General features: G+C 48.4%; 1 protein-coding gene across 1 annotated transcript in view; it reads left to right on the top strand.

The window, feature by feature from the left end:
* Positions 1-19,083, top strand: part of NLGN3 (neuroligin 3) — a 477,014-nt gene that overhangs the window by 304,250 nt on the left and 153,681 nt on the right. Inside the window, exon 5 of the mRNA XM_078640209.1 lies at positions 14,463-14,522. Within this exon, the coding sequence (XP_078496335.1) occupies positions 14,463-14,522 (60 nt within the window). The remainder of the gene's footprint in view (positions 1-14,462; positions 14,523-19,083) is intronic.

Here is a 19,083-nt window from a genome sequence, read left to right as displayed (position 1 = left end):
GTGGGAACCCCCAATTTGGGGGAGGGGGGTTTAAGTCAAATGATTAAGTACATGTCAACTGTTTCAGTGTCTCGTGGCCAGTCCTGGGCAGATCTTGGCTACACTGTGGCCGAACAGGCATCTCCTGGACACACCTGGTGCAGTTTACGTGTAGGTTGCTCCCCTCCTGAAGTGGCTGCAGCCGCTGAGGTGGTCTGCGGGACAGGCACCCAGAGGTGCTCTGACATAGTTCACAAGTTGTGATGCCCCATGAAGCACTGAGAACTGGGCCGCAGCACCCCTGGGGCGTCTGTGAGTCTACTCGGCTATTAGAGGGCCCTAGAGGTTACAGATCCCACACTCATGAGGGCAGTGCCACCCCCACACACACTAGGCCACCTGTGCCCACCCCAGGGGTTCTTCAACTGTGTCCAATGCAATAAGTTTCAGCACTATATACAATAATATTGGCGTGTCATATCAGAGTTCAAAATCAGTAATGCATAAAGAAACGTCCAGATCCAAGGTGTGTGTTTCTTGACAAAGTTTTTCCTTTATTTTTCACAAACAGATTTTCTCTTTAAAATTCCATATATCATAGCCAACGCGTTTCGTCTCCTAAGAGACTTCTTCAGGGCTTCAACGTATAGCATACGATGTATTCCTTAAATGATCGTAAGATTTCAGATCCAGTAGTCATGGGATATCTATAGATGTCAAATGCTCGACAGCAGCATAATAACCGCCCACATATAGTCAGCCTTAGGTTTTCTACAAAACTATGTCTTCTATTCCTCAGAGTTCTGGCTGAGGGTGGCATCAACAGCATTAAATACCAGTTTGTGCCCAGACTGTGAAGAGAAGCGGAAGAGGCAGGTGGCTGGCACACACTTTAACAATGAACACTTTAGCTCTGACTTAAACATGTTATATGAGATATAATTATTGTCCAAACAGGCCTGGTGTTGATGTGTCGGTGGCAGTGCTTGGCTCTCTCCCAGCACTCAGAAGCGCCGTCTTGCTCTTGTGCCCACCTCCTCTGCCGTCTTGCTCCTGTGCCCTCCTCCTCTTCTGTCTTGCTTGTGCACCCTCCTCCTATGTTCTGCTCCTGTGCCCTTATCCTGTGGCCTCTTCCTGTGCCCTCCTCCTGCGCCCTGCTCCTGTGCCCTGCTGCTCCTGTGCCATCCTCCTGCTCCTGCACCCTCCTCCTGTGCCCTCCTGCTCCTGTGCCCTACTCCTGTTCCTGATCCCCTCCTCTCCTGTCCTTCTGCTCCAGTCCCCTCCTGTTTCTTTGCCCGCCGGTAGCAGTCACCAGTCTGAGACTCGCTCGACAGTGATCGGCGGTGCCTTGTGTTATCCGGCCCCTGCCTTCCTAGTTTGAACCCTTAGCTAGCTGAGCCCTGCATGAGCCTCAGGGCAGCTTTGGTGATTTATAACTGCAACTGATCGGTTTTACTTCTCATATAAGTGTGATTTGCACATTGACCGCGCTTCTGTTGCGTGCACTGAAGGGTAAATTGTGAAACACCCGCCATGGGCACATGCGCTTAGAGCGTTACCTTGCTTCTCAAAGTTCTTTGTAAACCATGACCCAGTTTCCCTCTACAGGCCAGGCAGAGGAAGCTGTTCTAAGCCTTTGCCCATGGTGTAATAAGGATTGTCCTCCCCTATTGGCTCGGTGGATCCCGGGGAGGGAGGGTGTCGGCAAGGAAGAGGGAGGCGGATTATAGGTGTCTTGTCGGTTGGGGGAAGGTCATGCGTTTTTTGATGTATCCTGGTCCATTGATCTGCAGGGCGTTGTCTGTGTGTCTTGCTGCAGACATGTATTTAATCTGCGGTCACTTCAGGAGGTGTGCAGTGATTTCTACGTAGAGTGTGTTAACGTAGTCCAGCCTGCTGGTGACGAGGGACTGCATGTGTTCCCGTTGTCGAGCTTGCTAGTGAGGAGGGCCTGGTGTGTTCCCGTAGTCCATCCTGCTGGTGACGAGGGCCTGGTGTGTTACCGTGGTCCAGCCTGCTGGTGGCGAGGGCCTGCTTGTGTTCCCATAGTCCAACCTGTTGGTGACGAGGGCCCGCGTGTGTTCCCGTAGTCCAGCCTGCTGCTGACGAAGGCCCGCGTGTGTTCCCGTACTCCAGCCTGCTGCTGACAAAGGCCCGCATGTGTTTCCGTAGTCTAGCCTGCTGCTGACGAAGGCCCGCGTGTGTTTCCGTACTCCTGCCTGCTGGTGACGAGGGCCCGCGTGTGTTTCCGTAGTCTAGCCTGCTGGTGACGAGGGCCTGCTTGTGTTCCCATAATCCAGCCTATTGGTGATGAGAGTCTGTGTGCGTTCCCGTAGTTCAGCCTGCTGGTGACAAGAGCCTGCTTGTGTTCCCATAGTCCAACCTGTTGGTGACGAGGGCCCGCGTGTGTTCCCGTAGTCCAGCCTGCTGCTGACGAAGGCCCGCGTGTGTTCCCGTACTCCAGCCTGCTGCTGACAAAGGCCCGCATGTGTTTCCGTAGTCTAGCCTGCTGCTGACGAAGGCCCGCGTGTGTTTCCGTACTCCTGCCTGCTGGTGACGAGGGCCCGCGTGTGTTTCCGTAGTCTAGCCTGCTGGTGACGAGGGCCCGCGTGATGGTCCTTTTGGCGTTGACTGGGAGTCACCTAAAGATTTTGGGGGTGGAAGCGGGCAGTTTATGGCGCGTGTATATATTTACTATAGGAAAGTACCAGAAAGGTGCTAACCTCAAGGCAGAGTACCACAGGGGAGAGCTCAGAGGGAATGGATTACACATGGCACAAACAGAGCTTGTAAATTAGGAAAGCGATTAACAGACCTGCCAGCCCCGAATAGATGACAGATTATTACAGATTGGCCCAGAGGAAGCCGCTGCGGCTGCCAAGCCCATAAACAACCGCAGACAGTCATCAGAAGTAACGAGTTGCTGTCTGCAGCGAGGCCTCTCGCGTGCCAACATGTGGAGCGGGGGCCCTTAGAGCCAATAAGAACCGTAGCCACATCCAAGGCCTTTTACAAACATCAGTGGAGCCACAGCAAACAGATTTTGATGGAAAGACAGCACTTTTAGGCAAACTGATGAAAAATATTTAACATGTATCTATGTTATAGGAACATATCCTGAGCAGCATTACTATTGCAACAACACATCATCAGTAGGGTAAAACTAATATCTAGATGTGTAATTGACGTGTGTAATCAGCGATAAACATGCACAGTGACAGAATCAAGAACTGGCCACTAAAAACCACCTGCCTTGTATGAAGCTGCATCTGCATGCTTACACGCGGGAGGAACATTTCCACAGACCCAAACTGTGCCCAGACCTCAGTCTGGCTACATGTGTCTGCGAGATGTCATGGCAGCGGGCACTGCCCCTCCTTTCCACGCTCACATGTGGCCACAACATACATGATGACCTCTCTGGTGCACGGCTTGGACCTCAACAATTACTGATGTACTTGTGATCTTTGCATCCTAAGTTCAGTTACAGACAATGACAAGGATATACTGATTAATGCCCTTGACAAAGGGCATTAACTCTGAAACAGAAAACAAGGAGGTCACAGGACAGAATCAACCACAGTTTTAACCCCTTGAGGTGGCGGAAGGAAGTTAATCTGTGGAGCAATGGAAGCCGTATACGCAAGTGCTCCTTGGAGCAATCATTTTAGAACGTTCACTTTACATTCGTGTTCACTCCACACACTAGCACTGCCCCCATGCATGTGCGCAGTAAAGGGAATTCGCTGTAGGGGATGGGCGTCTGCGGGGCGTCACCTCATGGACACCAGTGCATCCTTTTCAAAGTACTCACTCCAGTTGAGCCATTACCGATGGAGAGAACACACTTTGCAAGTAAGTAAGCACTCCTTGTTTACTACAATGACTCTGCCTGTGAGACTGGAGTAGACATCATGCATGCCCCAGTGGGTTGCAGGCCATGTGCTAGAAGACAACTAGAGTGCACACTGAAAGAGTGGGAGATATGAGCTGACACCTGTCTCTCTGATGCTAACCGCCCTTTCCTTTCTTAATGGTTCTTTTTCCATTTTTATATAAGATTTGTCTACTTTCTATGTTTGTTGTGTGTGTGTTTGTGTGTGTAAGCAGGTGTGAGTATCTCTGTGTGTGGTGGCAGTTGTGTGTGTGGGCAGGTGTGAGTGGTGGGGGCAGGCGTGTGTGTGAGCAGGTGTATAAGTGTGTGAGAGTGTGGGCAGGTGTGTGTGTTGGCAGGTGTGTGAGTGTGTGTGGGTGGGTGCGCAAGTGTGTATGTTGGTGGGTAGGTATGTATATGGGCGTGGGTAGGTGTGTGTTTGTGGGCAGGTGTAATTGTGCATGTTTGTGTGTGGTTGTGTGTGTGTGATTGAGCAGGTGTGTGTGGGGGGGACAGATGTATGTGAGTGTGGGCTTGTGTGTTGGGGTCTGGTGTGTGTATGTGTGTATGTGGGGCAGTGTGTGTGTGCGTGGACAGGTGTGTGTAAGTGTGTTATATGTATGTACAGAGATGTGAGTGTGTGTATGTGTGTAGGCATGAATGAGTGTGTGGGCAGGTGTGTATGAATGTGTGTGGGCATATGTGTGTCTGGGCAGGTGAAAGTAGGGAAAGTAGGTGTGTGTGGGCAGGTGTGAGTGTGTGTGGGGGAAGTTGTGATTGGGAGCAGGTGTGCAGGTGGCCAGCTGTGTGTGGTCATGTGTGTGTATGTGTGTATGTGGGGGCAGTGTGTGTTTGTGTTGTTCTGCACTGGTGTGCATGGGGGGCAGGTGTGTGTGTGAATTTGAGTAGGTGTGTGTGAGTGGACAGGTGTGTGTGTGTGCGGAGGGAGAGGTGGGTGTGAGGGCGTATGTGTGTGGTCGGGTAGGCATGTGTGGGTGTATGTATGTGTCAATGCAGGTGTGTGTGGAAGGTGTGTATGAATGTGTGTGGGCATATGTGTGTGTGTGTGTGTGTGCATGTGTGTGGGGTGGGCAGGTGGGTATAGGGAAGGCAGGTATGTGTGGGCTGATGTGAATGTGTGGGAGAAGTCTTGTGTATGTGGGGTCAGGTGTGTGGGGGAAATTTGTGTGTGGTGGTAGGTGTGTGTGGGCAGGTGTGAGTTGTTGCTAGAGTGTGTGTGTGAGAGCATGTGTGGGTATATGTGTGTGTGGGCAGCTGTGTGTGTGTTGTCAGGTATGTGTGTGGGGGGCAGTGTGTGGGTGTACAAGTCTGTGTTTGTGGGGGGCACGTGTGTGTGCAGGTATGTGTATGTGTGTATGTTAGAGCAGTGTGTGTGTGTGTGTGTGGACAGGTGTGTGTGTGTGTGGTCAGGTGTGTGTATGTGGTGGCAGTGTGTGCAGTCGACTGGTGTGTGTTTGTGGGGGCAGGTGAGTATATATTTGTGGGCAGGTGTGAGTGTGTGTTTGGCATATGTGTGTGTGTGTGATGGCATATGGGTGAGGGTGGAAAAGTATGTGTAGGGAAGGTAGTTGTGTGTGTGGGCAGGTGTGAGTGTGGGAAGATGTGTGTATGTGAGGCAAATGTGCATGGAGGAAGTTGGGTTTGGGTACAGGTGTGTGTGTGGACATGTGTGGGTGGCAGGTGTGTGTGAGTGTGGGCAGGTGTGCATGAATGTGTGGGTGTATGTGTGTGATTGTGCTGGTATGTATAGGGAATATGTATGGAGATAGGTCCTAAGGAGTAAGGACAGCCGGACCCTTTTTAAATTTTAGACACAAAATTGCTGACCCTACCAGAATTATGCTGATTCCGTATTTAGAATAACAAATCAACTTTAGTTAAAGATTTGTTAGGTATTATTTATTTATACCTTTTACTTCATTTGTTTTCAAGTTAGAAAATAGTTTAGAGAAAAAGACATACCTTATACATACAAATATTCACAATGAGAAGAAGGTGAAAAAGAAGAACAAACTTCAAATAACTGTACTAAATCACAAAAACATTTACAAAAAATACATAAATACACAGCTATATACAATTGCACAACACTTTGTGTACCAACACGAATACTGGTTTACATTTGGGTTTAAATTCCAAACATTAAGAAAAATCAAGAAGAAATGAGATGGAGAAAAAGATAAATAAATATCATGCACAGTATGGATAAGGCTGAAATGCTTAATCAAAAGACTTTCAGTCATTCAGGGAATGAATTGATCCCAAATCTTTAAGCGGTGCTTATCTCCATTAGGCCGACGCGTTTCGAACTCGCTAATTTAATTTGCGTGTTCTCATCAGGGCTTTTTGAGTTTTCCTGCAGGTTTGTGTGCAAACAAAAATAAAATAAAAAACAATTTTTAAATCATCTCCTCTAGGAATAGTCAAAAGCCTCATTTTGTCGCTCCAATTGTGCATTGAAAGCAAAGGGTTTACCTTACTGGTGTAGTCGCAGTTAACTGGGGCTCAAACTTTTTTTTTGACGTTACCGCCGTGTTTCTGGAAGAGGAAAGACCTCATCAATGCAATGTTCCATTAAAGCCGGGTGTCTGATGCCAAAGTAAAGTGCACCCCTACCTTAAATCTCATCTACGGAATCCTTTCTGAACATCCACGCTTGCTCAGCATTCAGAAATGTTTGATTTATAATTCCCAAATGCCCAGGGTTCCCGTTGTGAACCTGAAAGAATCGATACAGGAGAGCTCAGACTTCTCCTTATAACGTCATGTAAAAACGGAACACTCATGCCAAACTTCAAGAGCCGGTAATATGTACCTCTGACTCCGGGGCTTCGTGAAGTAAATCCTCAAAGCTTTGAGCGGATACCGGCTGGGACACCGCGGTGCAGATTAAAGCGGTCCCAGTGCTGAAACATAAACGAGCGCTCCATCAGTTGCTGTTTGCCATCAGTAATTCAATAGAAATTCGGCGCGACCGGGGTAGGGGTCACTTACCAGATCTCTTCTGTTTAGGCTATGATTGCAACTCCTAGCGACCTCGCATCAAAGCGCCATGTTTGCAAGAGGAGGCGGCGATATCTTATCAGTTCACATGACATGAGGGAATTGTGGGATATGTAGTCCCCTGAGGCACATATATTTGTGGGGCTTAATGTAAAAGCCTTCTTGGCTCTGGATTATATTTTATGGCGATTCTTACAGCCGTGATATCTCAGACATGGAATTTAACCCAGTCTGGAAGCTATTGAATCTTAATATCAGGTAGGCTTCTTTTTTCAGAAGGGCATCATCAACATCTTGTACTCGTTTGTTCAATCCAATTGTATACAAAACAGTCCATCTAAAGTCCATTTCTGAATGGCCTTGTTCAATAAAATGTTGGACCATAGGAGCAGATACCACTTTATTTTTGATGCGTGATCTGTGTTGTGTTACGCGGGTGTTGATTTGCTGGTTCGTTTTGCCTATATACAATTTATGGCAACTGCACGTGATTGCATACACCACATTTTTGGTTCTGCAGTTGCTAAAATTGTTATTCTTCCATCTTATATTCCTGTGTACAAATTCATTCCCCTCAATTGTTGAGTCACAGGACACACAGTTACCACATCTGTGGTGGCCCGTAATCTGTTTTAGACCCCATGCTGATAGTAAATCATGTTTAGGTTTCTCTGTCTGTATATCAGCACGGACAATTTGTTGGCCTATGCTTCTGTTTTTTTTAAAAGCAAAAATAGGTTTGGGGAATGGGCATTCAAGCTCTTCCAGCAAATGCCAATTTTTTAGAATGGTTTGCCGTATCTGATGGGCATTGGGGCCAAATGTTGTTACACAAACCAACTGGTCTAGTTCCTGTTTGATTTTCCGCTCGAAAAGGCACTCACGTGGAGTGTAGCGCGCCCTTTTACAGGCGTGCTTCAACAGTTTCTTGGGGTATCCTCTAGTGATCATTTCTTCACAAAAAATTTTTGAATGCAAATCATAATCTCTCATATCAGAGCAGTTCCGCCTAATGCGGAGTAGCTGCCCGTACGGTAGATTCGTTCTCAAGTTTCTCGGATGTGCACTCCGATGGTGTAGAATGGTATTTCTGTCCGTCTCTTTTCTAAAAAGGGACGACTTCAGGCATCCGTCACTGCATCTAATTTCGACATCTAGGAATGTCATTTTTACATTACTCTGCTCGAGTGAAAATTTGATGTCCTGATGCTTATTATTCAGCCACTGATGGAATTCTATCAATTCGGTGTGGCTCCCCTGCCACAGGAGCCACACGTCATCAATATATCTGAGCCATTGTTTTATGTGCTTCTTGTAGGGATTGTTGTTCTCAACAAACTTGTTCTCATATTCTGCCATGAACAATATGGCCATCTCCGGCGCATAGGGACAACCCATGGCTGTCCCCTTAGTTTGTATGAAGAACTCGTCATTGAAACGGAAATAATTTTTCTTGAGTGTCAGTTCGGCGAGTTCTAGAATGAACGTCTTTCAATGATGGAGAAGGCCGGAGATGGCCATATTGTTCATGGCAGAATATGAGAACAAGTTTGTTGAGAACAACAATCCCTACAAGAAGCACATAAAACAATGGCTCAGATATATTGATGACGTGTGGCTCCTGTGGCAGGGGAGCCACACCGAATTGATAGAATTCCATCAGTGGCTGAATAATAAGCATCAGGACATCAAATTTTCACTCGAGCAGAGTAATGTAAAAATGACATTCCTAGATGTCGAAATTAGATGCAGTGACGGATGCCTGAAGTCGTCCCTTTTTAGAAAAGAGACGGACAGAAATACCATTCTACACCATCGGAGTGCACATCCGAGAAACTTGAGAACGAATCTACCGTACGGGCAGCTACTTCGCATTAGGCGGAACTGCTCTGATATGAGAGATTATGATTTGCATTCAAAAAATTTTTGTGAAGAAATGATCACTAGAGGATACCCCAAGAAACTGTTGAAGCACGCCTGTAAAAGGGCGCGCTACACTCCACGTGAGTGCCTTTTCGAGCGGAAAATCAAACAGGAACTAGACCAGTTGGTTTGTGTAACAACATTTGGCCCCAATGCCCATCAGATACGGCAAACCATTCTAAAAAATTGGCATTTGCTGGAAGAGCTTGAATGCCCATTCCCCAAACCTATTTTTGCTTTTAAAAAAAACAGAAGCATAGGCCAACAAATTGTCCGTGCTGATATACAGACAGAGAAACCTAAACATGATTTACTATCAGCATGGGGTCTAAAACAGATTACGGGCCACCACAGATGTGGTAACTGTGTGTCCTGTGACTCAACAATTGAGGGGAATGAATTTGTACACAGGAATATAAGATGGAAGAATAACAATTTTAGCAACTGCAGAACCAAAAATGTGGTGTATGCAATCACGTGCAGTTGCCATAAATTGTATATAGGCAAAACGAACCAGCAAATCAACACCCGCGTAACACAACACAGATCACGCATCAAAAATAAAGTGGTATCTGCTCCTATGGTCCAACATTTTATTGAACAAGGCCATTCAGAAATGGACTTTAGATGGACTGTTTTGTATACAATTGGATTGAACAAACGAGTACAAGATGTTGATGATGCCCTTCTGAAAAAAGAAGCCTACCTGATATTAAGATTCAATAGCTTCCAGACTGGGTTAAATTCCATGTCTGAGATATCACGGCTGTAAGAATCGCCATAAAATATAATCCAGAGCCAAGAAGGCTTTTACATTAAGCCCCACAAATATATGTGCCTCAGGGGACTACATATCCCACAATTCCCTCATGTCATGTGAACTGATAAGATATCGCCGCCTCCTCTTGCAAACATGGCGCTTTGATGCGAGGTCGCTAGGAGTTGCAATCATAGCCTAAACAGAAGAGATCTGGTAAGTGACCCCTACCCCGGTCGCGCCGAATTTCTATTGAATTACTGATGGCAAACAGCAACTGATGGAGCGCTCGTTTATGTTTCAGCACTGGGACCGCTTTAATCTGCACCGCGGTGTCCCAGCCGGTATCCGCTCAAAGCTTTGAGGATTTACTTCACGAAGCCCCGGAGTCAGAGGTACATATTACCGGCTCTTGAAGTTTGGCATGAGTGTTCCGTTTTTACATGACGTTATAAGGAGAAGTCTGAGCTCTCCTGTATCGATTCTTTCAGGTTCACAACGGGAACCCTGGGCATTTGGGAATTATAAATCAAACATTTCTGAATGCTGAGCAAGCGTGGATGTTCAGAAAGGATTCCGTAGATGAGATTTAAGGTAGGGGTGCACTTTACTTTGGCATCAGACACCCGGCTTTAATGGAACATTGCATTGATGAGGTCTTTCCTCTTCCAGAAACACGGCGGTAACGTCAATAAAATCGTTTGAGCCCCAGTTAACTGCGACTACACCAGTAAGGTAAACCCTTTGCTTTCAATGCACAATTGGAGCGACAAAATGAGGCTTTTGACTATTCCTAGAGGAGATGATTTAAAAATTGTTTTTTATTTTATTTTTGTTTGCACACAAACCTGCAGGAAAACTCAAAAAGCCCTGATGAGAACACGCAAATTAAATTAGCGAGTTCGAAACGCGTCGGCCTAATGGAGATAAGCACCGCTTAAAGATTTGGGATCAATTCATTCCCTGAATGACTGAAAGTCTTTTGATTAAGCATTTCAGCCTTATCCATACTGTGCATGATATTTATTTATCTTTTTCTCCATCTCATTTCTTCTTGATTTTTCTTAATGTTTGGAATTTAAAACCAAATGTAAACCAGTATTTGTGTTGGTACACAAAGTGTTGTGCAATTGTATATAGCTGTGTATTTATGTATTTTTTGTAAATGTTTTTGTGATTTAGTACAGTTATTTGAAGTTTGTTCTTCTTTTTCACCTTCTTCTCATTGTGAATATTTGTATGTATAAGGTATGTCTTTTTCTCTAAACTATTTTCTAACTTGAAAACAAATGAAGTAAAAGGTATAAATAAATAATACCTAACAAATCTTTAACTAAAGTTGATTTGTTATTCTAAATACGGAATCAGCATAATTCTGGTAGGGTCAGCAATTTTGTGTCTAAAAAAAAAAGGTATGTATAGGGAAGGCAGGTGTGTGTGAGGGCAGCAATGAGCGTGTGTGGGGATTTGTGTGTATGTGGGGGCAGGTGTGTGGGGGAAAGTGTGTTTGTGGCAAGTGTGTGTGTGTTGGCAGATGTGAATGTGAGTTTGGGTGTGTGAGAGAGAGTGGACATGTGGTTAAGTGTGTATGTGTGGGCAACTGTGTGTGTGGTCAGGTGTGTGTATGTGGGGGCTGTATATGTGTGGACAGGTGGGTGGGGGCAGGTGCTTGCGTGAGGGTGGGTGTGTTTGGGGGATAGGTTGTGTGTGTGGGCATATTTGTGTGTGCATGTGTGTGTGGGTGTATTTGTGTGTCTGTACAGGTGTGTGTGAGTGTATGTGTGTGTCGCTGCAGGTGTGTGTGAGTGGACAGGTGTGCTTATGAAAGGTATAGGTTTGTGTGGGCCAGTGTGAGTTAGTGTGTGGAAAGTTTGAGTGTGGTCAGGTATGTGTGTGTGTGTGTGTGGGGACAGAGTGTGTGTGGACAGGTGTGTGGGGGGCAGGTGTGAGTGTAGGTAGGTGGTATGTGTTGACAGGTGTGTATGTGTGTGGGGGGACAGGTGTGTGTGTGAGGGTGGGTAGGTGAGGTGTGGTAGGGGTGCATGTCGGGGCAGGTATGCGTGGGACAGGTGTGTGTGGAAGTATGTGTGTGGGCAGGTGTGCATGTGTGTTTGTGTGTGAGCAAGTGTTTATACGTGCCTGTGGGTGTATATGTGTGTGTCTGGGCAGGTGTGTGCCGGTGGGCAGGTGTGTGTGGAATGTTATGTGTATGTGGGGGCCAGTATGTGTGGGGAAGTTCTGTTTGGGGGCAGGTGTGTGTGGGTAGGTGTGAGTGTGTGTTTGAGTGTGTGTGTGTGAGAGAGTGTGTGTGAATAAATTTGTGTGTGTGTGTGTGGCCATGTGTGGGTATGTGTGTAAGTGGGGGCAATGTGTATATATAAAGGTATGTGTGTGGACATGTGTATGTAAGTATGGGTATGTGTGAGGGGGGCATGTGTGTGTGTGCATGAGCAGGTGTGGGAGTGTGGGCAGGTGTGTGTGAATGTGTGAGTGTATGTGTATGTGTGAGCTGGTGTGTGTAGGGAAGGCAGGTGTGTGTGTAAAGGCAGGTATGAGTGTGTGTGGGAAGTTGTGTGTATGTGGGGGCAGGTGTGTGGGGTAAGTTGTGTTTGAGGGCAGGTGTGTGTTTGTGGGCAGGTGTGAATGTGAGTTTGGGTGTGTGTGAGAGAGTAGACATGTGGTTAAGTGTGTATGTGTGGACAGCTGTGTGTGTGGTCAGGTATGTGTATGTAGGGGCTGTGTATGTGTGGACAGGTGTGGGTGGGGGCAGGTACGTGTGTGAGGGTGGGTGTGTCTGGGCAATAGGCTGTGTGTGGGGGCATATGTGTGTGTGTATTTGTGTGTCTACAGCTGTGTGTGGAGACAGGTGTGTATGAATGTGTGTGAGTGTGTGTGTGTCTCTGCAGGTGTGTGTGGGTGGACAGGTGTGCGTTGTAAAGGCAGGTGTTTGTGTGGGCCAGTGTGAGTGAGTGTGTGGAACGTTTGAGTGTGGTCAGGTATGTTTGTGTGTGGGGACAGTGTGTGTGTGGACAGGTGTGTGGGGGGCAGGTGTGTGTGAGTGTGGGCAGGTGATGTGTGTGGACAGGTGTGTATGTATGTGGGGACAGGTGTGTGTGTGTGAGGTTGGGTAGGTGAAGTGGGGTAGGAGTGTGTGTGGGAGGGCAGGTATGTGTGGGACAGGTGTGTGTGGAAGTATGTGTGTGGGCAGGTGTGCATGTGTGTTTGTGTGTGAGCAGCAGTAGCGGTCGGTGGTGGGAGTGCTGCACTGCATAGTGCGCGCTACGAAATTCGTTTTATTTATTTTTATGTTTACTTACCTGTATTTGGCCGTATTCCGTAGTTTACTAACCCCCACCCCGCCTCTCCCCTGCCCTACGTCAGCACCCAGCAGCACTGCCACCACCGACCACTACTGGTGAGCAGGTGTTTATAAGTGTCTGTGGGTGTATGTGTGTATGTCTGGGCCGATGTGTGCCAGTGGGCAGGTATGTATGGAATGTTATGTGTATGTGAGGGCCAGTGTGTGTGTAAAGTTGTGTTTGGGGGCAGGTGTGTGTGTGTGTTTGAGTTTGTGTGTGTGAGAGAGAGTGTGTGTGAATAAGTGTGTGTGTGTGTGTGGCCATGTGTGGGTATGTGTGTAAGTGGGGGCAGTGTGTATATGGACATGTATGTGTGTGGGTGGGCAGGTATATGTGAGTATGGGTAGGTGTGTGTGTTTGGGGGTGGGGGTGCACGAGCAGGTGTGAGTGTGGGTTTGGGTGTGTAGGCAGGTGTGTATAAATGTGTGGGTGTATGTGTGAGCTGGGGTGTGTAGGGACGGCAGGTGTGTGTGTGTGAAGGCAGTTATGAGTGTGTGTGTTAAGTTGTGTGTATGTGGGGGAAGTTATGTTTGGGGGCAGGTGTGTGTTTGTGGGCAGGTGTGAATGTGAGTTTGGGTGTGTGTGAGAGAGAGTAGGAGTGTGGCTAAGTGTGTATGGATGGGCAGCTGTGGGTGTGGTCAGGTGTGTGTATGTGGGGCATTGTATGTGTGGACAGGTGTGGTTGGGGGCAGGAGTGTGTGAGGGTGGGTGTGTGGGGGGATAGGCTGTGTGTGTGGGCATATGTGTGTGCAGGTGTGTGTGGGTGTATTTGTCTATCTGTACAGGTGTGTGTGGAGACAGGTGTGTATGAATGTGTGTGGGTGTATGTGTGTGTCTGGTCAGGTGTGTGTGCAGGTGTATGTGTGGGCAGGTGTGTGTGGGAAGATGCATGTGTGTGGGGGCAGGTGTGTGAGGGTAAGTTTTGTTTGGGGCAGGTGTGTGTGTGGGCAGGTGTGTTAGTGAGTGTTTGAATGTGTGTGTGAGAGAGAGTGTGCGTGGATAAGTGTGTGTGGGGGGTCAGGTGTGCATGTGTGTATTTGTGAAATCCTGTGCGTGTATTTGTGTGTGTGTGTGTGTGCATGTGTGTAGGATCATGTGTGTGTATGTCAGGTGTGTGTATTTAGTTGTGTGTGCAGGTGTGCATGTGTGTGTCTGTGGGATCATGTGTGTGTGTGTGGTCAGGTGTGTGTATTTATGTGTGTGTGTGTGTGTGTGTGTGCAGGTGTGCATGTGTGTGTGAGGTCAGGTGTATGTATTTATATGTGTGTGTGTGCAGGTGTGCATGTGTGGGTGGGGTCAGGTGTATGTATGTGTGTGTGTGTGTGTGTGTGTACAGGTGTGCATGTGTGTGTGGGGGGTCGTGTGTTTGAGTGTGTGTGGGCAGCTGTGAGTGCACTGGTGCTCATGTCTGAAGCTCGTGCTCCCTCCAGGCCACTCTTTGATCAGGTAATGTTCTCCGCTGCTGTTCCTTCTGTCATACTATTTTTGAATTCTCTCTTTGTTTCTTGGTCTCTTCGCTCTTGTCTCCCCGTGTTTTGGTCCTCAGGAACCAGCGCTAAGAAACAGGGCGATGACTTAGCGGATAATGACGGTGACGAAGACGAAGGTATTTCTGGTGCCCGTCCCGCTGCATGGAATGCCGCCGTTGCCAGCTCTTTCTTTCTCTCTTCTGTCTTCTTTCTCCTTCCCTCTCTTCTCTCTCTGCATCTTCCTTCCTTTGTAGATAGATTTCTTTGTTAGCACCAATGGTATGCTGACATTTTTTAAATCTTTTTTTGGTTACGTTTGCATTTTTTCTTTGGTCGTGTGATGCAAGAAGGCCAGAATGCCAGTGTCACCAGCATGTGCAGAGAACACGTTTATTCACAGAGTGGAGGTGGGGGTGGGGGGGCACGTTGGTCTCCGTTCAGTAGTGTCTGCGGGGTTGGCACGGGCAGGATTCCCCACGCATCTGCTGCTGCTCGTCACGCATTTCTTGCCCACCAACAAACAGGGCACAGGGTCTTTCAACCATAAGAAGGGCATTTGATGGGGAGTCAAAACAGTGGGGGTGTCCAGATGCGTTTCACCTTCACGGCTTTTCACATCCCATCCACCATATGTTTGCATTTATTTGTGAATTTATCATTTGGTTGCACAATCAGCTCTTCATGTGGTCCCCAGAGGTTCTGTCCTTCATGTACCTGTCATGTACCTTTCTAGAAGCTTCTCACAGCAAACATGCAAGTAAAGGAGAACATGCCAAGACCTTTCACGGGTGGTGAAGACACCACATGGCTCCTGCCGCAACATCTGGGTTACGTTTTGAGGCCTTGAAACAGCGTAGAGCAGTAGACACCAGGTCTAGGACCCTGCAGCACTGAGCACCCCTGCTCTCCAAGATGGAACCTGGACACGACTTCCTGTAGGAGAGGTAGAACAGGAAGTGGGGCGGGACATGTCTGGGTACAGAAGAAATGGGCATAATGCCGATATCAGCAACATACTGCAAACCCCAACAATCTCATAATAAACACACAAGACACATTGTTTGTTGGAGAAAACATTGTTGCAGGTTTATTTACATAATAAAATGTGCCAACATGGTGGATCAACTTATGGGCGATCCAAGGGCAGGCAGCAGTGACACCCCTAAACTGCCCTACCCACCTAATGAGCCAAATTGCACCGTGACCCTAACCAATCATTGCTCACCATTTTAGGGGAGTACCCCTTACATCATGTGAACCACCAGTCCACCCATCTACTCACACCTGTTGAGGGGGGCGGAGCGTATCCAGGCAAGCCCCCGGTTGCTCCGGTTTACAACCGCCTGCAGGACTAAAGGGGTGCCGTTGTTCCTCCAGGGTTCTGCCGTAAGGACTTCCTGGGGTTGTATGGCATTTGCATCCTTGTTGTGCTCCTGAAGAGGGTACCCCTATGTACCATTCAACCTCTGGATCGCCCTGTAACTCCGCCATGGCAGCCGTCACAACCAGGGCCCCCCCCCCACCAAGGCAGGCATTCTTCCTTAGCATTCTTACTTATACCCTCCTAATTCTAAGGCATCTCCCAAGTCCAACAGAAACAGGTCCGTGCCCACTCTGGACAAATGAACCCTGTCCACATCAAAACATCCTGTGGACTTGGCATGCAAGTGATTTCCCCTGCTTCTTCAGTCCTGGCCCCATGCCAAACTACACGTGGCGTAATCTCAGACCACCATAACTCACATTCACCTAATTGGTTGCTCAACTTACACATAGTGGCTTTCATTGCTTGCAGCAGGACCTCTTGCAAAAAGGATCACCAGGTGGGCGGGAGAGGTAGATATACCTGGCTCCCCGCCCACTGGTGTGCCCGAAATGATGCGAGACGCCCAGGACACACGAGGGTCCAAACACTTGCCTGGCTCAGTATGTGGCACTAAGGTGGCCGCCCTCCTAGGGGGAGCCCCCTGCCTGGGCCGTGGGCAGCCTCAGTAGAGTGGGAGAGACACATATACAAGGAAATGTTACCTGCTCAAGGAGTTGGTAACGACTAAGGTGGTTTTGTGCCCTCTTTTAAATACAGGAGTGGGAAGAGCGCCCCCTTAGCTAAAAGAGCTCTTTTTGGGTTATCGATGTAACACTGTCGTTTTTTTTATGTTTTCTACTTCCGTATAGTCAAATGTGCCCAATAAATACCTTTTAGCAGCAATTCTACAAGAACTTTTGTCAAAATATGAATTCCCTCTTCTCTTTGGTCCACTTACCTTGACCTCATATTTATTACACCCTCCTCCCCTGACACTCCTTCATGACTGAGCTCAGCAACTGATAGTACTCTGAGATGTGGAGCAACTCACCTTGCTAGGAATGGGTGCAAGCCGTGATCTGACAAGCGCAAAATGGAATTTATCGTGCTACCAACCAGACCTCGCTCACTCACCCGCTCCGAGTCCTTTCTAAGGCCCTAAGGTGGCCATTTCTCTTCACCTCCATGTCTTCTTCCTCGGTAGCCCCTTCTTGCCGGCTTTAAGGCGTAAGGTTGTCCCCGGAGCAGCAGTCTGCACACCCTGGACTTCCACCATTCCGCTCTCTGGGTTCATAGCTCCGCCATCTTGTAGCAGTGCAGACTCATAGCGGCGCCATCTTGTAGCAGTGCATGCCACTGCATCAGGTGATGTGAAGGTGGAAGTGTGTGTGAGCTGAGCACCTCATCCCAAGGGGAGCCCAGCACAAGCTAAAGAAGGATGCGCTGTTGAGGGTGCCATAGCCATCTCCAGAGGGGTTCTAGTAGACTCGCGAGCCGCCAGAGGGGACCAGTGTCCCACACACTCACCTGCACTCCAAGACCCATCCTCCTCAGAACATGCCCACACCGCGTGATTGTGTGTTCCCACAGGAGATGAGACAACAAGGTGTCATCCATGTCTCTGCCCTGGTGGGAGATGGCTTCTGTACTCTACTCAGCGGGGGAGATAAGGGCGGATTGCCGTACTGTCTTCTGAGCACTGGAGAGGAGGCGGTTTCCACTGCTCACTGCTGTGTGGTGGAGAGTAAATTGTTTATAAAACTCTACAAAGGCATAGCATGGGGAGAGTAGCTCTTCTTCACTGTTTCTCTCTCTTTCTCTCTCCCTCTCTCTCCACACACTCACATTCTCTCACACACTCACACATACAGTGAGAGAGAGAGACCCCCTGCACTGCTGTAATTTCAACCACCTTTTTACAGCAGGTCCTATCCACTTGTCGGTGTTCCATAAGCTCCCCTCTAAAGGCAATGCTGCATCCCTGAGCTTGACTACACCCTCCAGGTCTTCGAGGAACTAACACTTCTGTACTGAGGTCTATCATCTCCTGCCCTTGGCTTCAGTAGAGCAGTGCTGTGGAGGTCAACCAGGGAACTGCAGTGGCCCCAGTTAAACCACCAAATACCCAGCCCTTACAACACGGGGAGCAGTCAAACATTAGGGCAGGTTGACGTTACCACATGGAGCAGTCACACAGTAGGGCGCGTTGACCTTACCACGCGGGGAACAGTCACAGTGGGGCATGTTGACATTACAACACAGGCAACAGTCACACAGTAGGACATGTTGACCTTACCACATGGGGAGCAGTCACACAGTAGGACATGTTGACCTTACCACTAAGGTAGAAGCCATGCAGGATGTCACATTGGCCAAGCGGCGAGGTATCCACACCACCTGGTCTTTTGTCACAAAGATATGAGTCGTGTTTGCAAGGGGTGGGACCACACCTCCAGTTATCCCATCCAGTGAGTGGGTTGCCACATGGTGCCAGCCACAAACCCACATACGGTATGCTGACACCCAGGAGAGCAGTCACACAACCAGGAAACTTGACCACAGTCACTGAGGGCACAGTCAGGAATCATGATCTCAGTGACGGAGGGCACACAGGCAGGAAACATAACTACAATCACAAGTTTACACAGCCACAGACCCAGATCCCACAGAGCTCTCTCCTGACCACAGGGGCGTGGTCAGACATCTGCAGCTCTTCAGCCCTTGCCGCCAGGCACTAAACACCCCATTTCATCATGACATTTGTCCTCGTTTTCCTACACTTCTTGGTTTGCCCTTCTTGGTTGTCTTGTGTCATTGATGGGTGCTCCTGTGTCCTCCTCCTACACCCATTTCCTCTTCCCTCCTCTCTCCCTCAGTCCTTCCTTCCTTTCTGCACCCTCCCATCGCTGCGTTTCAGGGGTGACACACACCCTCAGGTTGTCATATTCATGCGATGAATGAGCTCATGTCATGAGACGTGGGAATCTGGCCCCTCCTCCCCCAACCGCCGCTGACACCCTTTGACCTCCCCTAAAGCAATACCACTTTACAGGACCAGGAGAAGCAGTCCTTACCTCTGGGAGTTGAGGGTCATCCCAAACACAGTCCAAAAAGCTGGGAGGGTTAGCCCCTCGGGTCCATCATCTCCTTAGTAATGTACGTTACACACCTGGATGGAGACCCGGCGTCTCCTGAAGATCCCTCCTTCCTATGATGTCAGTCATCTCCTTAGAGATCTACGTTAAATGCTAGGATGGTGACCCCGCGTCTCCTGAAGATCCCCCATCCTAGGATGTCAGTCATCTCCTTAGTGATCTACGTTAAACGCTAGGATGGAGACCCCACGTCACCTGAAGATCCCTCTGTCCTAGGATGTCCAGAGCAGGACCAGC

Source organism: Lissotriton helveticus, chromosome 4_2, assembly GCF_964261635.1.
Source record: "Lissotriton helveticus chromosome 4_2, aLisHel1.1, whole genome shotgun sequence".
NCBI classification, from domain to species: domain Eukaryota; kingdom Metazoa; phylum Chordata; class Amphibia; order Caudata; family Salamandridae; genus Lissotriton; species Lissotriton helveticus.
Note: the sequence above shows the minus strand (reverse complement) of the source record. Positions and strands in the feature narration are given on the sequence as shown.